The following is a 22,392-nucleotide window of genomic DNA, read 5'->3' as shown; positions in this document are numbered from 1 at the left end:
AGGGTTAAGGGGAAGGGTGAGCTAACATGCTAGTTGAAAAGTAGCTAAAAAAGTAGTAAGTAGTTGCAAAGTTGCCAATTATCTACCCTGACTTTTGTTTTTGCCTTAAGTAACATTCTGTCTTATGTAACCATAACAAATGTAATATATCATTCTATTTTGAGTGTCTGGATGTTTCGTTTACTATTATATGTCTAGTCTATGAGACCAAGCTGGATCCGCGGTGACAAAATAAAGCTTTTAAGTTGCCAACTTGATCTGTGTGGTGCCAGCTGGCCGGCAAGTTATGCTGCATGTCAACAAATGACCAGAAATCATCATTGGCAAATCAAATCCTCAGAAATAGCAGAATCACGATTTGTTGATTGCTAGAACTGATCGAAGGCTGATCAAAGTTCATCGATAGTCACAGCTAAACTTCCAGCCAATCTTAGCCTTGTAGAGGGAGAAGCATCCTATTGGGTAGAGGCAGGGGATAGAAACATGTGCACGATGATATAGCCCACATAACTCTTTCACAGAGGAGAGCTTAGTCCAGACAGCAAAGTTAGAGATAGAAAAATGGTATTAATTCAGTTATCATCTCTAGTCTCAGAAGTGTCGCATGGACAGGCTTTCTTAGGTCTGTGTAGTTTACTTATTTCCCTGATTGTTATTTTGCTGATCCGACAGCTTGTGAAGCAGAGGAGACCCCGAGGATTCCCTCCTGGACCGTCACCTATACCTGTCATAGGGAACATTATGTCTCTAGCAACAGAACCGCACGTCTTTATGAAGAAACAGAGTGAAATCCATGGGCAGGTACGGTACTTAAATTATTGTGTCAAAGTGGCTTGACTAAACCTAGGCATTTTTTTGTGTTGGCTACTTGTGTGCACCCCATGTAGGCTAGTCTGTTTGTTCTCAAACCGGTTTAACTCTTGCGGTTTAGCCTATTGAGTGTTCATTTGTGAATTTTGCATTACAATAGATGTATTTTATATAGCGCTTTTCATTCCAAAACAGAATCTCAAAGTCGCTTTAATTTCCCTGGTGAAAAAACTGCGAAATAAAATGTGTAATGGTGCGGCAGGTAGCCTAGTGGCAAGAGCATTGGGCTAGTAACCGAAAGGTTGCTGGATCGAATCCCCGAGTTGACAAGGTAAAAATCTGTCGTTCTGCCCCTGAACAAGGCAGTTAACCCACTGTCCCCCGGTAGACCGTCATAGTAAATAAGAATTTGTTAAATAAAGTTTTTTTTTTTTTTTAAATCATCCGGCAGACACATACCATAATTCCTAAGTGTGTCAAAGGTTAGTTAGGGTGGACGCTCCATTCTTGTCCCTATGTCTTGCGTCAGCCTATAAAAAAACAGAAAACTGGACAAAGAGTCTCGCTATTCGCAAAATTATGGCAGGCTCCAGCTGCGCTTGCAGGGTTTCTAAAAAATGGCGAAGGTCCGCTTAGTCAGCATGCCTCGGCAAATAGAGTGAGGGCTACTTTCCTATCTCTAGACTAGCCTAATAAACCCAACAAAAAAAGAAACGTCTTCAGTGAAGAGCACTTTTTGCCAGTCCTGTCTGGTCCAGTGACAGTGGGTTTGTGCCCATAGGCGACGTTGTTGCCGGTAATGTCTGGTGAGGACCTGCCTTACAGCAGGCCTACAAACCCTCGGTCCAGCCTCTCTCAGCCTATTGCGGACAGTCTGAGCACTAATGGAGGGATTGTGCGTTCCTGGTGTAACTCGGGCAGTTGTTGTTGCCATTCTGTACCTGTCCTGCAGGTGTGATGTTCGGATGTACCGATCCTGTGCAGGTGTTGTTACACGTGGTCTGCCACTGCGAGGACGACCAGCTGTCCTTCCTGTCTCCCTGTAGCGCTGTCTTAGGCTCTCACAGTACAGCAATGCAATTTATTGCCCTGGCCACATCTGCAGTCCTCATGCCTCCTTGCAGCATGCCTAAGGCACGTACACGCAGATGTGAAGGGACCCTGGGCATCTTTCTTTTGGTGTTTTTCAGAGTCAGTAGAAAGGCCTCTTTAGTGTCCTACGTTTTCATAACTGACCTTAATTGCCTACCGTCTAAGCTGCTAGTGTCTTAACGACTGTTCCACAGGTGCATGTTCATGAATTGTTTATGGTTCATTGAACAAGCATGGGAAACAGTGTTTAAACCCTTTACAAAGAAGATCTGTGAAGTTATTTGGATTTTTACGAATTATCTTTGAAAGACAGGGTCCTGAAAAAGGGATGTTTCTTTTTTTGCTGAGTTTAGATAATTTGCAGTTTAGATGTTATGTCATACTAGACTATAGTCTACTTTTTTAAATCCAAAATTAAACAAATTTAGGGAAATATATGGCATATTATGGTTCTGAATGGATATGATGCCATCAGAGAATGCCTGTACCACCAGGGTGATGTCTTTTCTGACCGGCCATCGCTGCCTTTATTTATGAAAATGACCAAAATGGGAGGTAAGAAAGTCAGTTATAATGTATTCTGAATATGGACATTGTGACATTGTTATATTGTTATTAGTTATTATATGCAAATACAAGCTTGGTGTTATCGAACTCTCTAGGCTATTTGATGGTATTGAGATGAAAATAGGTCCACCTATCCTGAGAATAATATTTAGTATCTTCACACATGCTCAGTAAGGTCTCATTATGTCAGCTCTAATCTCAATATCTTCTTTCTCAGGACTTCTGAATGCTAAATTTGGCAACGGATGGATTGAACATCGTCAACTGGCCAGCAACTCCTTTCGTTACTTTGGCAGGTTTCAAAAGCCCCTCGACCAGAAGATCTTGGAAGAGTGCATGTTTTTCGTGGATGCCATTGACGAACACAAAGGGAAACCCTTTAACCCAAAGCACCTGGTGACCAATGCTGTGTCCAACATCACCAACCTCATCATCTTCGGCGAGCGTTTCACATACGACAACTGTGACTTCCAGCACATGATCGAGATCTTCAGTGAGAATGTGGAGCTGGCCGTCAGTGGCTGGGCCTTCCTTTACAACGCCTTCCCATGGATCGAGTACCTCCCCTTCGGAAAGCACCAGAAGCTGTTCCGCAACGCAGCCAAGGTCTATAACTTCCTGGAGCAGATCATCAGGCGCTTCTCGGAGGGCAGAGTGTGCAACTTCCCGCGCCACTACATCGATGACTACCTGAACAAGTTGGACAAGAGTGCTGGCGACTTGGGCACCCCGTATTCCAGGGAGAACCTAATCTACTCTGTGGGCGAGCTCATCATCGCAGGCACGGAGACCACCACCAACACCCTACGCTGGGCTATGCTCTACATGGCCCTCTACCCCAACATTCAAGGTCAGTGCACAGTAGGCCTCAGCATCAAGTCCCCTGCCTTGTCATCACTCAGGCCTCATAGCACCCTGCCTTGTACTTACTCAGGCCTCATAGCACCCTGCTCTGTCCTCATTCAGACCTCATAGCACCCTGCCTTGTCCTTACTCAGTCCTCATAGCACCCTGCCTTGTCCTTACTCAGGTCTCATCATGTCAAGTGGTGCATAAGACCTCCACAACGTCCCTCCATCTCTTCCTGTCCTGTTCTATTCATCTATTTTCAGATGAGGCCTATTCCGGTATTAAGCTCAGTTTCAACGATTCGCTAACAGGTCATCCTTGGTCTTTCTTTCTCAACTTCTCCTCTGGTGTCCAGTAAAGGGACTTGCCTCGTCTTTATTTAACCTTTCTCCAAGCCATAATATACAGCAACTTTTATTTGCAAAAGTTAGATAACTAAGGTATAGATTGTTTTCTTTCAACTGTACAAAGGTATACACTCCCTCCCCTCGGACAGTGAAGCTACAATTGTAAATGTGTCTCTATACTTCACCATTTTAGATTTGAGATCAAATATTTAATATTAGGTGACAGTACAGAATGTCACCTTTTATTTGAGGGTATTTTTATTTATATATATGTATCTATCTGTTTTACCGTTTAGAAATGAAAGCATGTAGCTAATGTAGTTAATCACCCCATTTGAAGACGTCATAAGTATTTGGACAAGTTCACTTAGTGTTTTAACGTAGTAAAAAATGTAGTATTTGGTCCCATATTCCTTGCACACAATGACAACATCAAGCTGTGACTTTAAAAACTTGTTGGATGCATTTACAGCTTGTTTTGGTTGTGTTTCGGATTATGCTTGGCCAAATAGGAAGTGAATGGTGGATAACGTATTGTGTAATTTTGTAGACACTTTTATTGTAATCAAGAATAAAATGTGTTTTTTAACACAGCTACATTAATGTGGATGCTACCACGATTAGGGATGTCATGAATTAGAAATAAAATGACTCCAGTCATCCATCATTCATAACCCAAAATCAACCAAACCAAACTCCAAATGTATCCAACGAGTGTGTAGTCACAAGCTTGATGTAGTCATTGCATACTAGAAATATGGGACCAAATACTAAACATTAGACCGCTTTAATACACTATAAGTGAATGTGTCCAAATACATATGACATCTTCAAATGGGAGGACTATGTAACGGTTGTCGAAGTCGTTCTCCTCCTCAGACGAGGAGGAGCATGGATCGGACATACACGCAGAGTGGAAAGTGGTCATTATTTAATGAACGTAAACTGAACACTTACACATACAAAAACAACAAACGTGACCAAACCGAAAACAGTCCCGTGTGGCACGAACACTGACACGAGATACAAACACCCACAAAACACATGTGAAACCCAGGCTGCCTAAGTATGATTCTCAATCAGGGACAACGATTGACAGCTGTCTCTGATTGAGAATCATACCAGGCCGAACACAAACATCCCAACATAGAAAATCAAACATAGACAAACCCACCCAACTCACGCCCTGACCAACTAAATAAATACAAGAAAAAGGAAAACAGGTCAGGAACGTGACAGACTAGATATGTAAAGTGCTTTCATTTCTAAATGTTAAAACAGATATGAAAATACCCTCAAATGAAAGGTGACATTCTGTACCGTCGCCTTATATGAATCATTTGATAACAAATCCAAAATGGTGGAGAATAGAGCCAAAGTTACAATTTTAGCTTCACTGTCCAAATACATATGGAGGGGAGTGTATGTTTGTACAGTTGAAGTCGGAAGTTTACATACACCTTAGCCAAATACATTTAAACTCAGTTTTTCACAATTCCTGACATTTAATCCTAGTAAGAATTCCCTGTTTTAGGTCAGTTAGGATCACCACTTTATTTTAAGAATGTGAAATGTCAGTATAATAGTAAAGAGAACGATTTATTTCAGCTTTTATTTCTTTCATCACATTCCCAGTGGGTCAGAAGTTTACATACACTCAATTAGTATTTGGTAGCGTTGCCTTTAAATTGTTTAACTTAGGTCAAACGTTTCGGGTAGCCTTCCACAAGCTTCCCACAATAAGTTGGGTGAATTTTGGCCCATTCCTCCTGACAGAGCTGGTGTGACTGAGTCAGGTTTGTAGGCCTCCTTGCTCGCACACACTTTTTCAGTTCTGCCCACATATTTTCTATAGGATTGAGGTCAGGGCTTTGTGATGGCCACTCCAATACCTTGACTTTGTTGTCCTTAAGTCATTTTGCCACAACTTTGGAAGTATGCTTGGGGTCATTGTCCATTTGGAAGACCCATTTGCGACCAAGCTTTAACTTCCTGACTGATGTCTTGAGACGTTGCTTCAATATATCCACATAATTTTCATCCCCATGATGCCATCTATTTTGAGAAGTGCACCAGGCCCTCCTGCAGCAAAGCACCCCCACAACATGATGCTGCCACCCCCGTGCTTCACGGTTGGGATGGTGTTCTTCGGCTTGCAAGCCTCCCCCTTTTTCCTCCAAACATAACGATGGTCATTATGGCCAAACAGTTCTATTTTTGTTTCATCAGACCAGAGGACATTTCTCCAAAAAGTGCGATCTTTGTCCCCATGTGCAGTTGCAAACCGTAGTCTGGCTTTTTTATGGCAGTTTTGGAGCAGTGACTTCTTCCTTGCTGAGCGGCCTTTCAGGTTATGTCGATATAGGACTCGTTTTACTGTGAATATATATACTTTTGTGCCTGTTTCCTCCAGCATCTTCGGAAGGTCCTTTGCTGTTGTTCTGGCATTGATTTGCACTTTTCGCACCAAAGTACGGTCATCTCTAGGAGACAGAACGAGTCTCCTTCTTGAGCGGTATGATGTGTCATGCACAGTAGATGTCCTAACCGACTTGCCAAAACTATAGTTTGTTAACAAGAAATTTGTGGAGAGGTTGAAAAATGCTCCAACCTAAGTATATGTAAACCTCCGACTTCAACTGTATGTACTGTCCCACAAAATTGCTAAACATAGCAAGCCATTCGCTGAGGGTGAATTCATTAAAGAATGTTTTATTGACTCTGCAACAATACTTTGCCCCGACAAGAAAGAGCTGTTTGAAAATGTTTCCCTGTCAAGATAAACAGTGACACGGCGTGTTGAGGACATCGCAGAGAATATGGAACAACAGTTGAAAGACAAGGCAAAGGATTTCACCTATTTCTCCCTGGCCCTGGATGAGAGCAGTGATGCATGTGACATGGCGCAGTTGTTGATATTCTTACGAGGCATAACCCCGGACTTTGATATTAAAGAGGAGCTTACTTCAGTGCAGTCAATGAAGAGCACAACCACAGGGAAATATTTATTGGAGGAGGTTAATAAGTGTGTGGCAAAGCTGGGACTGAGTGGGTGCCCAAACTTGACAGGAAAAAACATTGGCCTTTTGAAAAGGATACAAGATCAAGTAGCTGACCTGAACCCAGATCAGAATACATTTTTCTTGCATTGCATTATTCATCAGGAGGTGTTCTGTAAATGTGTTCTGAAAATGAGCCATGTTGTGGATACAGTCACTAAAGTGGTAAACTTCATAAGAGCAAAATCTTTAAACCACAGGCAGTTTGTCTCACTGTTGGAAGAGACAGAGTCGGGTCATGCAGATCTCCCCTACCACACAAATATGAGATGGCTGAGTTTGGGGAAGGTGCATAAAAGGGTGTGGGACCTGAAGTCTGAGATTTCTGAGTTTTTGCAAATGAAAGGAAAATATGTGGATTTCCCTCAACTGCAAGATAAAGAATGGTTGGCTGATTTTGCCTTCACAGTGGACATCATGGCTCTCATGAATTAACTGAATTCCAAACTACAAGGGAAGGGCCTTTTTGCACATCAGATGCACAGCCTTGTCAAAGCCTTCAAGGGAAAATTACTCCTCCTGACCTGCCAAGTAGAAGCCAACAATCTCACCCACCTTCTGACACTACAAGTCTGTTCCCTATCAGATGACCAGCGGGAGAAGTATACATCGCTGCTGCATGCTTTGAACAGTGAGTTTTCTTGTCGTTTTGAGGATTTCAAAGTGTTGGAAAATGACATGCTGTTGGTTTCCTCTCCTTTCACCTTCAATGTGGATAACGCTCCCACTGACCTGCATCTTGAGCTCATTGATCTTCAGTCTGATGCAGTGATTGGAGAACTATTCAAAACAATGTCACTGATGAGGTTCTATGCATCTCTCGATGAACAAAACTTTCCAAAGACTCTGGAAGTTTGCTGTTTGGGGTTTTAGGCTGGGTTTCTGTACAGCACTTTGAGATATCAGCTGATGTAAGAAGGGCTATATAAATACATTTGATTTGATTTGATTTGGAAGTGTCGGGACAAGTTGTAGTTTTTCAAGACAGAGATGCTCTCTTTGCACACTAAGCACACAGCTTTTCCTGATACCTCAATAAATAAATATTTCGTTGTCCACTCTTGCTGGAACACCCTACATTCATTATCTACTTTCCTTTTCTATGAAAATCTCATTTTTTTGCAATTTCTAGCTAGCTACTATTTGTAACTGTGACGTGTGTGTCAGCCTTTCAGTCACTGCCCGGTCGTCGTGCAGTTGTTATTTATACGTGCCTTCAAAATAAATGTACCACAAGCGGTGGGAGTGAAATCATTACACAAAGGCGAGTATTCATTTGGCTTTACATTTGAATAACAAATACGTTTTTCAAAACTTTACTATCACAAATCCTTTATGTGATCTGAGCATGATTCCAGGGGCCGTGTTGAATCAGGTCGCGGGCTGCATACGGCCCCCGGGCCGGCCTTTGCCCAGGCCTGTTATAGAGGGTTCAACAGGTCAGCACCCCAGGAGTAAATGTCTGTTGGCTTTTCGTAGTCGAGCTTTCCAAGGTCGAGACAGCAGGTGAGGTAGAGAGAGAGATGCAGGGAGGGAGAGGGTTGAAAACAGCATCTGGTGAACAGGTCAGAGTGCCATAGCCACAGGCAAAACAGCAGAAACTGGATCAGCAGCACTACCAGGTGGACTGGGGACAGCCAGGAGTCATCGGGCCAGGTAGTCCTGAGGTATGGTCCTAGGGCTCAGGTCCTCCAAGAGAGAATGATGGGAGAATTAGAGGGAGCATACTTAAGTTCACACAGGACACCAGATAAGACAGGAGAATTTCACCAGATAGGACAGACTGACCCTAGCCCCCCAGGCACATAGACTATTGCAGCATAAATACTGGAGGCTGAGACAGGGGGGTCAGGGGACACTGTTGCCCTGTCTGACGATACCCCCGGACAGGCAGGATATCACACCAGCCACTTTGCCAAAGCACAGCCCCCACACCACTAGAGGGATATCAACAGACCACCAATTTACTACACTGAGACAAGTCTGACTATAGCTCACAAAGATATCCTCCACCGCACGAGCTCGAGGGGGCGCAACACCGGATAGGAAGATCACGTCAGTGACTCAACCCACTCAAGTCGAGTATAGTGAAAAAAGGCATGACGTGTCACAGCCTTTCTAGGGACGGCATGGAAGAGCACTAGTAAGCCAATGAGTAAGCCCCCACTAGTAAGCCGCCATAATAAGGTCAGAGGCAGAGAATTCCAGTGGAGAGACGGGAGCCGGCCAGACAGAGAGCGCAAGGGCGATTCGTCACTCCAGTGCCTTGCAGTTCACCTTCACACTCCTGGGCCAGACTACACTCAATCATAGGGCCTACTAAAGAGATGAGTCTTCAGTAAAGACTAAAAGGTCGATACCGAGTCTGCATTTCTCACATGGATAGGCAGACCATTCCATAAAAATTGAGCTCTAAAGGAGAAAGCCCTGCCTTTAGCTGTTTGCTTAGAAATTCTAGGGACAGTAAGGAGACCTGTGTTTTGTGACCGTAGAGTACGTGTAGGTATGTATGGCATGACCAAATCGGAGAGATAGGTATGAGCAAGTCCATGTAATTGACACGTCTACTCCCGCTCCTCCCATCCGGCGTTCGACGTTGCCAGTCTACTAACCACCGGTCCTGGGATCCATCATTACGCACACCTGGCATCCATCATTACACGCACCTGCAGATCATCATGATACTTACCGTCCTGATTACCTCCCCTATATCTGTCACTCCCTTGGGTTCCTTCCTCAGTTAGTATTGTTCCTGTGTTTACGAGTAAACACCACTCTTATGTTGTCTCGTTTCATGTTTGTTGTTTTATTAAACGTTTCTCCTGCACCTGCTTCGCGACTCACAGTGTCATCGTTACAGTAATGCTTTGTAGGTTAGCAGTAAAACCTTGAAATTAGCCTTAGCCTTAACAGGAAGTCAAAAAGTAGAGAGGCTAGCACTGGAGTAATATGATCAAATTTTGTGGTTCTAATCAAGGTACTAGCAGCCGTATTTCAAATCAAATCAAATTGTATTAGTCACATGCGCCGAATACAACAGGTGTAGACCTTACAGTGAAATGCTTACTTACGAGCCCCTAACCAACAATGCAGATCAAAAAAATACGGATAAGAATAAGAAATAAAAGTAACAAGTAATTAAAGAGCAGCAGTAAAATAACAATAGCGAAACTATGTACAGGGGAGTACCTGTACAGTCAATGTGTTGGGCCACTGGTTAGTTGAGGGAATATGTACATGTACAGTAGGTAGAGTTATTAAAGTGACTATGCATAGATGATAACAACAGAGAGTAGCAGCGGTGTAAAAGGGGTGGGAGGGGCAATGACAATAGTCTGGGTAGCCATTTGATTAGGTGTTCAGGAGTCTTGTGGCTTGGGGGTAGAAGCTGTTTAGAAGCCTCTTGGACCATATACATATGAGATGAGTAATGTAGGGTATGTAAACATTATATTAAGTGGCATTGATTAAAGTGGCTATTGATACATTTTTACATCAATTTCCATTATTAAAGTGGCTGGAGTTGAGTCAGTATGTTGGCAGCAGCCACACAATGTTAGTGGTGGCTGTTTAACAGTCTGATGGCCTTGAGATAGAAGCTGGTTTTCAGTCTCTCGGTCCCTGCTTTGATGCACCAGTACTGACCTCGCCTTCTGGATGATAGCGGGGTGAACAGGCAGTGGCTCGGGTGGTTGTTGTCCTTGATGATCTTTATGGCCTTCCTGTGACATCGGGTGGTGTAGGTGTCCTGGAGGGCAGGTAGTTTGCCCCCGGTGATTCATTGTGCAGACCTCACTACCCTCTGGAGAGCCTTACGGTTGTGGGCGGAGCAGTTGCCGTACCAGGCGGTGATACAGCCCGACAGGATGCTCTCGATTGTACATCTGTAGAAGTTTGTGAGTGCTTTTGGTGACAAGCCGAATTTCTTCAGCCTCCTGAGGTTGAAGAGGCGCTGCTGCGCCTTCTTCACAACGCTGTCTGTGTGGGTGGACCAATTCAGTTTGTCCGTGATGTGTACGCCGAGGAACTTAAAACGTACTACCCTCTCCACTACTGTCCCGTCGATGTGGATAGGGGGGTGCTCCCTCTGCTGTTTCCTGAAGTCCACAATCATCTCCTTTCTTTTGTTGACGTTGAGTGTGAGGTTGTTTTCCTGACACCACACTCCGAGGGCCCTCACCTCCTCCCTGTAGGCTGTCTCGTCGTTGTTGGTAATCAAGCCTACCACTGTAGTGTCGTCCGCAAACTTGATGATTGAGTTGGAGGCGTGCATGGCCACACAGTCGTGGGTGAACAGGGAGTACAGGAGAGGGCTCAGAACGCACCCTTGTGGGGCCCCAGTGTTGAGGATCAGCGGGGTGGAGATGTTGTTACCTACCCTCACCACCTGGGGGCGGCCCGTCAGGAAGTCCAGTATCCAGTTGCACAGGGCGGGGTCGAGACCCAGGGTCTCGAGCTTGATGACGAGTTTGGAGGGTACTATGGTGTTAAATGCTGAGCTGTAGTCGATGAACAGCATTCTCACATATTCCTCTTGTCCAGATGGGTTAGGGCAGTGTGCAGTGTGGTTGAGATTGCATCGTCTGTGGACCTATTGGGGCGGTAAGCAAATTGGAGTGGGTCTAGGGTGTCAGGTAGGGTGGAGGTGATATGGTCCTTGACTAGTCTCTCAAAGCACTTCATGATGACGGAAGTGAGTGCTACGGGGCGGTAGTCGTTTAGCTCAGTTACCTTAGCTTTCTTAGGAACAGGAACAATGGTGGCCCTCTTGAAGCATGTGGGAACAGCAGACTGGGATAAGGATTGATTGAATATGTCCGTAAACACACCAGCCAGCTGGTCTGCGCATGCTTTGAGGACGCGGCTGGGAATGCCATCTGGGCCTGCAGCCTTGCGAGGGTTAACACGTTTAAATGTTTTACTCACCTCAGCTGGAGTGAAGGAGAGCCCGCAGGTTTTGGTAGCGGGTCGTGTCAGTGGCACTGTATTGTCCTCAAAGCGTGCAAAAAAGTTATTTAGTCTGTCTGGGAGCAAGACATCCTGGTCCGCGACGGGGCTGGTTTTCTTTTTGTAATCCGTGATTGACTGTAGACCCTGCCACATACCTCGTGTCTGAGCCGTTGAATTGCGACTCTACTTTGTCTCTATACTGACACTTAGCTTGTTTGATTGCCTTGCGGAGGGAATAGCTACACTGTTTGTATTCGGTCATGTTTCCAGTCACCTTGCCCTGATTAAAAGCAGTGGTTCGCGCTTTCAGTTTCGTGCGAATGCTGCCATCAATCCACGGTTTCTGGTTTGGGAATGTTTTAATCGTTGCTGTAGGTATAACGTCGCCGATGCACTTTCTAATGAACTCGCTCACCGAATCAGCGTATTCGTCAATGTTGTTGTTGGACGCAATGCGGAACATATCCCAATCCACGTGAACGAAGCAGTCTTGAAGCGTGGAATCAGATTGGTCGGACCAGCGTTGAACAGACCTGAGCGCGGGAGCTTCTTGTTTTAGTTTCTGTCTGTAGGCTGGAAGCAACAAAATGGAGTAGTGGTCAGCTTTTCCGAAAGGAGGGTGGGGGAGGGCCTTATATGCGTCGCGGAAGTTAAAATAACAATGATCCAGGGTTTTACCAGCTCTGGTAGCACAATCGATATGCTGATAGAATTTAGGGAGTCTTGTTTTCGGATTAGCCTTGTTAAAATCCCCAGCTACAATGAATGCAGCCTCAGGATATGTGGTTTCCAGTTTACATAGAGTTTACATAGAGTTTACACAAATGAAGTTCGTTCAGGGCCATCGATGTGTCTGTTTGAGGGGGAATATATACGGCTAATCGAAGAGAATTCCCTTGGTAGATAATGCGGTCGACATTTGATTGTGAGGAATTCTAAGTCAGGTGAACAGAAGGACTTGAGTTCCTGTATGTTGTTATGATCACACCACGTCTCGTTAATCATAAGGCATACCCCCCCGCCCCTCTTCTTACCAGAAAGATGCTTGTTTCTGTCGGCGCGATGCGTGAAGAAACCAGCTGGCTGCACCGACTCCGTTAGCATCTCTCGAGTGAGCCATGTTTCCGTGAAGCAAAGAACGTTACAGTCTCTGATGTCTCTCTAAAATGCTACCCTTGCTCGGATTTCATCAACCTTGTTGTCAAGAGACTGGACATTGGCGAGTAATATGCTAGGGAGTGGTGCGCGATGTGCCCGTCTCCGGAGCCTGACCAGAAGACCGCTTCGTTTGCCCCTTTTACGGCGTCGTTGTTTAGGGTCGCCGGCTGGGATCCGATCCATTGTCCAGGGTGGAAGGCAAAACACAGTATCCGCTTCGGGAGAGTCATATTCCTGGTCGTAATGATGGTGAGTTGACATTGCTCTTATATTCAGTAGTTCCTCCCGACTGTATGTAATGAAACCTAAGATTACCTGGGGTACCAATGTAAGAAATAACACGTAAAAAAACAAAATACTGCATAGTTTCCTAGGAACGCGAAGCGAGGCGGCCATCTCTGTCGGCACCGGATGTACTAAAGGCTGTACTAAAGGATGTACTAAAGCCTGATATAGAGGTCCTGGGTGGCAGGAAGCTTGGCCCCAGTGATGTACTGGGCCATTCGCACTACCCTCTGTAGTGCCTTGCGTTTGGAGTCCGAGCAGTTGCCATACCAGGCAGTGATGCAACCAGTCAGGATGCTCTTGATGGTGCAGCTGTAGAGCCTTTTGAGGATCTGAGGACCCATGCCACATCTTTTCAGTCTCCTGGGGGGGAATAGATTTTGTCGTGCCCTCTTCATGACTGTCCTGTCTTGGGGTGCTTGGACCATGTTAGTTTGTTGGAGATGTGGATACCAAGGAACTTGAAGCTCTCAACCTGCTCCATTGCAGCCCCGTCGATGAGAATTCCTTTTTCCTGTAGTCCACAATCATCTCCTTTGTCTTGATCACGTTGAGGGAGAGGTTGTTGTCCTGGCACCACACGGCCAGGTCTCTGACCTCCTCCCTATAGGCTGTCTCGCCGTTGTCGGTGATCAGGCCTACCACTGTTGTGTCATTGGCAAACTTAATGAGGGTGTTGGAGTTCCAGTCATGAGTGAACAGGGTGTACAGGAAGGGTCTGATCACGCACCCTTGAGGGGCCCCTGTGTTGAGGATCAGCGTGGCAGATGTGTTGTTACCTACCCTTACCACCTGGGGCTGGCCCGTCAGGAAATCCAGCTTATTGATGAGCTTTGAGGGCACTATGGTGTTGAATGCTGAGCTGTAGTCAATGAATATCATTCTCATGTAGGTGTTCCTTTTCTCCAGGTGGGAAAGGGCAGTGTGGAGTGCAATTGAGATTGCATCATCTGTGGATCTGTTGGGGCGGTATGCAAATTGGAGTGGGTCTAGCGTTTCTGGGACAATGGTGTTGATGTGAGCCATGACCAGCCTTTCAAAGCACTTCATGGCTACAGACGTGAGTGCTACGGGTCGGTAGTCATTTAGGCAGGTTACCTTAGTGTTCTTGGGTACAGGCACTATGGTGGTCTGTATTTTGCATTAACTGAAGTTTATTTAGTGTTTTATCCGGATAACCAGAGAGTGGAGCATTGCAGTAGTCTAATCGAAAGTTACAAAAGCATGGATTAGTTTACTGCATCATTTTTGTACAAAGTTACAGATTTTTGCAATGTTACGAAAATGGAAAAAAGCTACCCTTGAATTATTCTTAATATGTTCGTCAAAAGAGAGTCCAGAGCAATGCAGAGGTCCAACTGAGACAACTATACAACCATCAACATTCATTTTTAGATCAAACAGCAGATCTCTTTGTTTCTTGGGACCTAGAACTTGCATCTCTGTTTTGTCCGAGTTTAAAAGTAAAACATTTGCCGCCATCCACTTCCTTATGTCTGAAACACAAGCTTCCAGGGTAGGCAATTTTGGGGCTTCACCATGTTTAATCGAAATGTTCAGCTGTGGGTCATCCGCATAGCAGTGGAAGTTGACATTGTGTTTCCGAATGACATCACCAAGAGGTAGAATGTATAGTGAAAATAATAGTGGTCCTAAAATGGAACCTTGAGGAACACCGAAACTTACAATTGATTTGTGAGAGGACAAATCATCCAAAGAGAGTAAATTATATATTTTCCGACAGATAAGATCTAAACCAGGCAAGAACTTGTCCGTGTAGACCAAAGAGGGTTTCCAATCTCTTAAAAAGAATGTGGTGATCAATGGTGTCAAAAGCGGCACTAAGGTCTAGGAGCACAATGACAGATGCAGAGCCTTGGTCTGATGCCATTAAAAGGTCATTTACCACCTTCAAGAGTGCCGTCTCAGTACTATGATGGGGTCTAAAACCAGACTTGAGCGTTTCCTTTATAGTCGTGGCCAAAAGTTTTGAGAATGACACAAATATTAATTTTCACAAAGTCTGCTGCCTCAGTTTGTATGATGGCAATTTGCATATACTCCAGAATGTTATGAAGAGTGATCAGATGAATTGCAATTAATTGCAAAGTCCCTCTTTACCATGCAAATCAACTGAATCCCCAAAAAACATTTCCACTGCATTTCAGCCCTGCCACAAAAGGACCAGCTGACATCATGTCAGTGATTCTCTCGTTAACACAGGTGTGAGTGTTGACGAGGACATGGCTGGAGAACACTCTGTCATGCTGATTGAGTTCAAATAACAGACTGGAAGCTTCAAAAGGAGGGTGGTGCTTGGAATCATTGTTCTTCCTCAATCAACCATGGTTACCTGCAAGGAAACACGTGCCGTCATCATTGTTTTGCACAAAAAGGGCTTCACAGGCAAGGATATTGCTGCCAGTAAGATTACACCTAAAGCAACCATTTATCGGATCATCAAGAACTTCAAGGAGAGCGGTTCAATTGATGTGAAGAAGGCTTCAGGGCACCCAAGAAAGTCCAGCAAGCGTCAGGACCGTCTCCTAAAGTTGATTCAGCTGCGGGATCGGGGCACCACCAGTATAGATCTTGCTCAGGAATGGCAGCAGGCAGGTGTGAGTGCATCTGCACGCACAGGGAGGCGAAGACTTTTGGAGGATGGCCTGGTGTCAAGAAGGGCAGCAAAGAAGCCACTTCTCTCCAGGCAAAACATCAGGGACAGACTGATATTCTGCAAAAGGTACAGGGATTGGACTGCTGAGGACTGGGGTAAAGTCATTTTCTCTGATGAATCCCCTTTCCGATTGTTTGGGGCATCCGGAAAAAAGCTTGTCCGGAGAAGACAAGGTGAGCGCTACCATCAGTCCTGTGTCATGCCAACAGTAAAGCATCCTGAGACCATTCATGTGTGGGGTTGCTTCTCAGCCAAAGGAGTGGGCTCACTCACAATTTTGCCTAAGAACACAGCCATGAATAAAGAATGGTACCAACACATCCTCCGAGAGCAACTTCTCCCAACCATCAAGGAACAGTTTGGTGACGAACAATGCCTTTTCCAGCATGATGGAGCACCTTGCCATAAGGCAAAAGTGATAACTATGTGGCTCGGGGAACAAAACATCGATGTTTTGGGTCCATGGCCAGGAAACTCCCCAGACCTTTAATTGACTTGTGGTCAATCCTCAAGAGGCGGGTGGACAAACAAATACCCACAAATTCTGACAAACTCCAAGCATTGATTATGCAAGAATGGGCTGCCATCAGTCAGGATGTGGCCCAGAAGTTAATTGACAGCATGCCAGGGCGGATTGCAGAGGTCTTGAAAAAGAAGGGTCAACACTGCAAATATTGACTCTTTGCATCAACTTCATGTAATTGTCAATAAAAGCCTTTGACACTTATGAAATGCTTGTAATTATACTTCAGTATTCCATTGTAACATCTGACAAAAATATCTAAAGACACTGAAGCAGCAAACTTTGAGAAAATTAATATTTGTGTCATCCTCAAAACTTTTGGCCACGACTATACAGTATTTGTCTTCAGGAAGGAGGTGAGTTGCTGCACAACAGCTTTTTGTAAAAATTTCGAGAGGAATGGGAGATTCGATATAGGTCGATAGTTTTTTTAATTTTCCAGGTCAAGGTTTGGCTTTTTCAGGAAAGGCTTTTTTAGCTAGTTTGGTACACATCCGGAGGATAGGGAGCTGTTTATTGTGATCAACATAGCAGGGCCAAGCACAGGAAGTAGCTCTTTCAGTAGTGTAGTCGGAATAGGGTCCATTAGGCACCTATTCAGCGTAGAACTTTCTTGTATACTGGAGCCTCAGAATGGAATGAGTTGCATCTGCCCATAAAAACGACGTCCTCTCTGGGAAGCTTTAAAAATAAGTTTGATGTCTTCTGTGCCCATATGACGATGTAATTGCAATGATGAGATAGATGTTCTTTATGTTTTATTATCACAATGCCATACTGTGTCCAACTTGCCTAGCCATCTTGTCTCAAGAGGACCACAATGGAAATAACTTTGTGTGTTATCCTCCATGATTTTACTCATGTGCATGTATGGCTTTTTCAAGTTGTGTGGGCTTGTTTTTAAATAATGGTAGAATTAAACTAAACAAGGGTAGGGGACAGGTTAAAAGAAAGATTTTTAAGCACTGAGACATGGATTACAGTGGCAAGAAATAGTAGGTGAACCCTTTGGAAATACCTGGATTTCTGCATAAATTGGTCATAAAATTTGATCTGATCTTCATCTAGGTCACAACAGTAGACAAACACAGTCTGCTTAAACTAATAACACACAAACAATTATACGTGTTCATTTATTTATTGAACACACCGTGTAAACATTCACAGTGCAGGGTGGAAAAAGTATGTGAACCCTTGGATTTAATAACTGGTTGACCCTCCTTTGGCAGCAATAAACTCAACCAAACGTTTTCCGTAGTTGCGGATCAGACCTGCACAACGGTCATGAGGAATTTTGGATCATTCCTCTTTACAAAACTGTTTCAGTTCAGCAATATTCTTGGGATGTCTGGTGTGAACTGCTCTCTTGGGGTCATGCCACAGCATCTCGGGTTGAGGTCAGGACTCTGACTGGGTCACTTCAGAAGGCATATTTTCTTCTGTTGATGCCATTCTGTTGTTGATTTACTTCTGTGTTTTGGGTCGTTGTCCTGTTGCATCATCCAAATTCTGTTGAGCTTCAATTGGCGGACAGATAGCCTTACATTCTCCTGCAAAATGTCTTGATAAACTCCCTCCACCATACTTTACAGTTGAGATATGAGGTTTTGATGTTGGTGTGCTGTGCCTTTTTTTCTCCACACATAGTGATGTGTGTTCCTTCCAAACAACTCAACTGTAGCTTCGTCTGTCCACAGAATATTTTGCCAGTAGCACTATGGAACATCCAGGTGCACTTTTGCAAACTTCAGACTTGCAGCAATGTTTTTTTTGGACAGCAGTGGCTTCTTCCGTGGTGTCCTCCCATGAACACCATTCTTGTTTAGTGTTTTACGATGAGTTTACGATACAACAGAGATGTTAGCATGTCCCAGAGATTTCTGTAAGTCTTTAGCTGACACTCTAGGATTCTTAACCTCATTGAGCATTCTGTGCTGTGCTCTTGCAGTCATATTTGCAGGATGGCCACTCCTAGGGAGAGTAGCAACTGTGCTGAACTTTCTCCATTTATACACAATTGGTCTTACCGTGGACTGATGAACATCAAGGCTTTTAGAGATACTTTTGTAACCCTTTCCAGCTTTATGCAAGTCAACAATTCTTAATCTTAGGTCTTCTGAGATCTCTTTTGTTTGAGGCATGGTTCACATCAGGCAATGCTTCTTGTGAATAGCAAACTCAAATGTTGTGAGTGTTTTTTATAGGGCAAGGCAACTCTAACCAACATCTCCAATCTCGTCTCATTGATTGGACTCCAGGTTAGCTGACTCCTGACTCCAATTAGCTTTTGGAGAAGTCATTAGCCTAGGGGTTCACATACTTTTTCCAACCAAACCAAACAAGACAAGAAAAATACAATAATTTGTGTTATTAGTTTAAGCACACTATGTTTGTCTATTGTTGTGACTTAGATGAAGATCAGATCAAATTTGATGACCAATTTATGCAGAAATCCAGGTAATTCCAAAGGGTTCACTTACTTTTTCTTGCCACTGTATATATGTGTGCCATTCAGAGAGTGAATGGACAAGACAAAATATTTAAGTGCCTTTGAACGGGGTATGGTAGTTGGTGCCAGACGCACCGTTTTGTGTCAAGAACTGCAACGTTGCTGGGATTTTCACACTCAACAGTTTCCCGTGTATTTTAGGAATGGTCCACCACCCAAAGGACATCCAGCCAATTTGACACAACTGTGGGAAGGGTTTGTATTTGTATTTTTTAGGGATCCCCTTGGCAGCAGCTACTCTTCCTGGGGTCCAAACATATTCAAGCACTTACATTACATATAAAATATAAAACAGTACATCATATAACATTATTACACCAATACATATCTACAATACAAAATGTTTAATACCACCATACGACAATATAACAATGTATTCATATGCATGTGTCTGTACCTGTGTGTGTCTCTTCACGGTCCCCGTTGTGCCATAACGTGTATTTTGTCCTGTTTTTAAAATCTGATTCTACTGCTTGCATCAGTTACCTGATGTGGAATAGAGTTCCATGTAGTCATGGCTCTATGTAGTACGGTGCGCCTCGCATAGTCTGTTCTGGTCTTGGGGACTCTCTTCAGAGTCCCCACCTCTGGTGGCATGTCTTGTGGGGTATGCATGGGTGTCAGCTTGTTAACACCTCTTACAAAAACAAATAGTCAAGAAGTCAATCTCTCCTCCACTTTGAGCCATGAGAGATTGACATGCACGTCATTAATGTTAGCTCTCTGTGTACTTTTAAGGGCCACCCATGCTGCCCTGTTCTGAGCCAACTAATATTTTCCTAAGTTCCTCTTTGTGGCAGCTGACCACACTACTGAACAGTAGTCTAGGTGCGACAAAACTAGGGCCTGTAGGATCTGCCTTGTTGATAGTGTTGTTAAGAAGGCAGAGCAGCGCTTTATTATGGATTGGAGTCAACATGGGCCAGTATCCCTGTGGAATACTTTCAACACCTTGTAGAGTCCATGCCCCAACAAACTGAGGTTGTTCTGAGGGCAAAAGGGGGTGCAACTCAATATTAGGAAGGTCTCCTTAATGTTTGTATACTCAGTGTATGTCTGTAGATACTAGACAAGAGTTGAGGAAGCAGATAGAACATTGTGGTGATAAGGTATTGACAGTTTGCTGCTGGTGTTTCCTCTGTGTAGAGAAGGTGCATAAGGAGATGGACAGTGTGCTGGGAAGTGAGAAGTCCCCCTCGCTGGCAGACAAAAAGAGGATGCCCTATGTGGAAGCGGTGCTACATGAGGTCCTGCGCTTCTGTAACATTGTGCCCCTGGGCATCTTCCGCGCCACCACTCAGGACACACTGGTGAGCGGCTACAACATCCCCAAAGGCACCATGGTCATCACCAACCTGTACTCTGTGCACTTTGATGAGAAGTACTGGTGCGACCCTGGAACCTTCTCACCACATCGCTTCCTGGACAGCAATGGAAACTTTGTCCGACGGGAAGCATTCTTACCCTTCTCTCTGGGTGAGTCTGGCTTCTTTCCACTCTTAGGCCCCCAAAGAGAGTAGCAGACTCTCACACACATACTGTACACACCCTCTCACTTGAATGCCTCTCCTCTTGCCTAATCTAAATGGTAATGCTTAAATACAGGGTTAATAGTCATCATGGGCATGAAATTCCAATATATTAGAGATTCTTCTGTATGTTTGTATACTTTTTAGGCAGTAGTTCTGAAAGTAGCACTCATGAGCCAAAAGTGGTCGCCGAATATTGCATACTACGTCACATATGTGCAGATATGTGCACCACGTCATTGCTCTCTCTCTGTGCTGTGTCCACTGAGCTGGGCCCGCCCTGCAACCTCATTGGATAATGCTGGGCAGGCCTCTTGCTACCTGTCACTCAAATGTGAGAGGCCGAAGCTCATTGGCTAGAACTCAAATTGCTCGGGTGCTGGCCCACATGGAGGGAAATGTAAGGAAAATAACACAGCACAGCTTCAATAAAACAGTTGCTTTCAAACTAGGGATTTCATGTCTAATTGAGGTAAGACAGTAATTCTGCTCATAGATTATGCATGTATGAACTACACATTGAAAAATACTTTCTTAGTCACCAAAGTACCGGAGCATGTCTTTAACCGTATACCCCAGCTATGATCTCATTTCATTTTACCTACAATGAGTCAAATGTAATAAAAGCTAGAGCCTCTCCGGTATTACAACAACCTTATGGGTATGAAGGCCCAGTAATCTATTTGAGCACTTAATTAATAGACTGGTGAGCAAGCCAGTCCCTGGGGCTATTGCAGACTACAATGCTGCCATTAATAAAGGAAAGTACTGTTAAGACAGAAAAACACCACCATGTCAGTTCAAACAAAACAAATTCTCAGTCATACCACCCATACATGTGGTTCCCTCTATTGCTCAAGTTGCGCTGTGTATGCAAGTGTAAACCTTTTCCCATCCATATCATATCATTGGATTAAACTATATCCCAATAAGGTAAAGACTAAAAAGCTGATAACAGTGATAGTAAAGGACCTTTACTATCACTTAACAGATACATTGAGTACAGTAGATATGTTGTATTGGTTGAATGTTCACTGGAAAACAGTAGTCAGTAGTAGCTGGTGTCACTAAATCAACGTACGGCTCATTGTAATGGCTGGAATGGAATGGTTTGATACCGTTCCATTGATTTCATGTCAGCCATTACGACGAGCAGTCCTCCTTCACCAGCCTCCTCTGAGTAGAGTAGATGATACAAAGTATGACATGATCTTCACAAAACTCAATCCATGTTGTGTGGTTTGTCCTCAGGGAAGCGTCACTGTTTGGGCGAGCATCTGGCCAGGATGGAGATGTTCCTGTTCTTCACCACCATGCTGCAGCGCTTCCACCTGCAGTTCCCCCCCGGCACAGTGCCAAGCCTCACCCCCAAACTGGGCATGACCCTGCAGCCGCTGCCTTACTCCATCTGCGCCGTCCGCAGGCAGCAGTGACTGATTCTCAGAAGGCACAGCCCGAAGGGGTGGGGGGGTTGGGGGTTTAGTCAGAACAGAACAGGGCTCTAGAGCTTGGACTCCTACCCTGACCTCCAGGGTCTGAATTCCAGTGTTTTACACAGAACTGCTAGAATTCTAAACATCAACCAATGGTTGTTTCTGAGCAATTGCATGTTTGCACAGCACCATTTGCAAAGTCACAGGATCACCAGAAATGTTACTGGCAAGATCCTGAAATATCAGGTGGAACTTCTCAGTAAGTTTAATCGAGAAGATAAGTGTGAATATTTAAACAATACATGCAGACATATACTATGAATTAACCTTGAATTAGAATTTACTTTTTATCTGTGTCCTTATAATCACGTCTCATCTTCCCTGCGGGATTACATCAATGATTGACAGGATGGACCTCTATGATGGTTCACAGCCCTGTCTTCTCTCTCTCAGCCTGCCTAAATGAGAAATGGGAACATTACCCACTGGGCACACACTGGTTGAATCATTGTTGTTTCCATGTCACGTTGAATTGATGTCTGTTCCCAGTGGGTATTTTCAGCTGTTTCTACAGCACAGTGAAAATAAGTAGACTAGCAGCCAG

At 44.3% G+C, this 22,392-nt stretch overlaps 1 protein-coding gene across 1 annotated transcript; it reads left to right on the top strand.

Moving 5' to 3' along the window:
- Nucleotides 1-561: 561 nt before the first annotated feature.
- Nucleotides 562-21,788, top strand: LOC120025336 (vitamin D 25-hydroxylase-like). The gene is made up of 5 exons (XM_038969858.1): nucleotides 562-822; nucleotides 2,331-2,457; nucleotides 2,687-3,319; nucleotides 19,973-20,302; nucleotides 21,607-21,788. Exons 1-5 carry the CDS (start codon nucleotides 562-564, stop codon nucleotides 21,786-21,788), a joined length of 1,533 nt encoding a protein of 510 aa, XP_038825786.1.
- Nucleotides 21,789-22,392: the final 604 nt, after the last annotated feature.

This window comes from Salvelinus namaycush, chromosome 30, assembly GCF_016432855.1.
Source record: "Salvelinus namaycush isolate Seneca chromosome 30, SaNama_1.0, whole genome shotgun sequence".
Taxonomy (NCBI): Eukaryota; Metazoa; Chordata; class Actinopteri; order Salmoniformes; family Salmonidae; genus Salvelinus; species Salvelinus namaycush.
The sequence above is the reverse complement of the archived record's forward strand: the minus strand, read 5'-3'. Positions and strand labels throughout refer to the sequence as shown.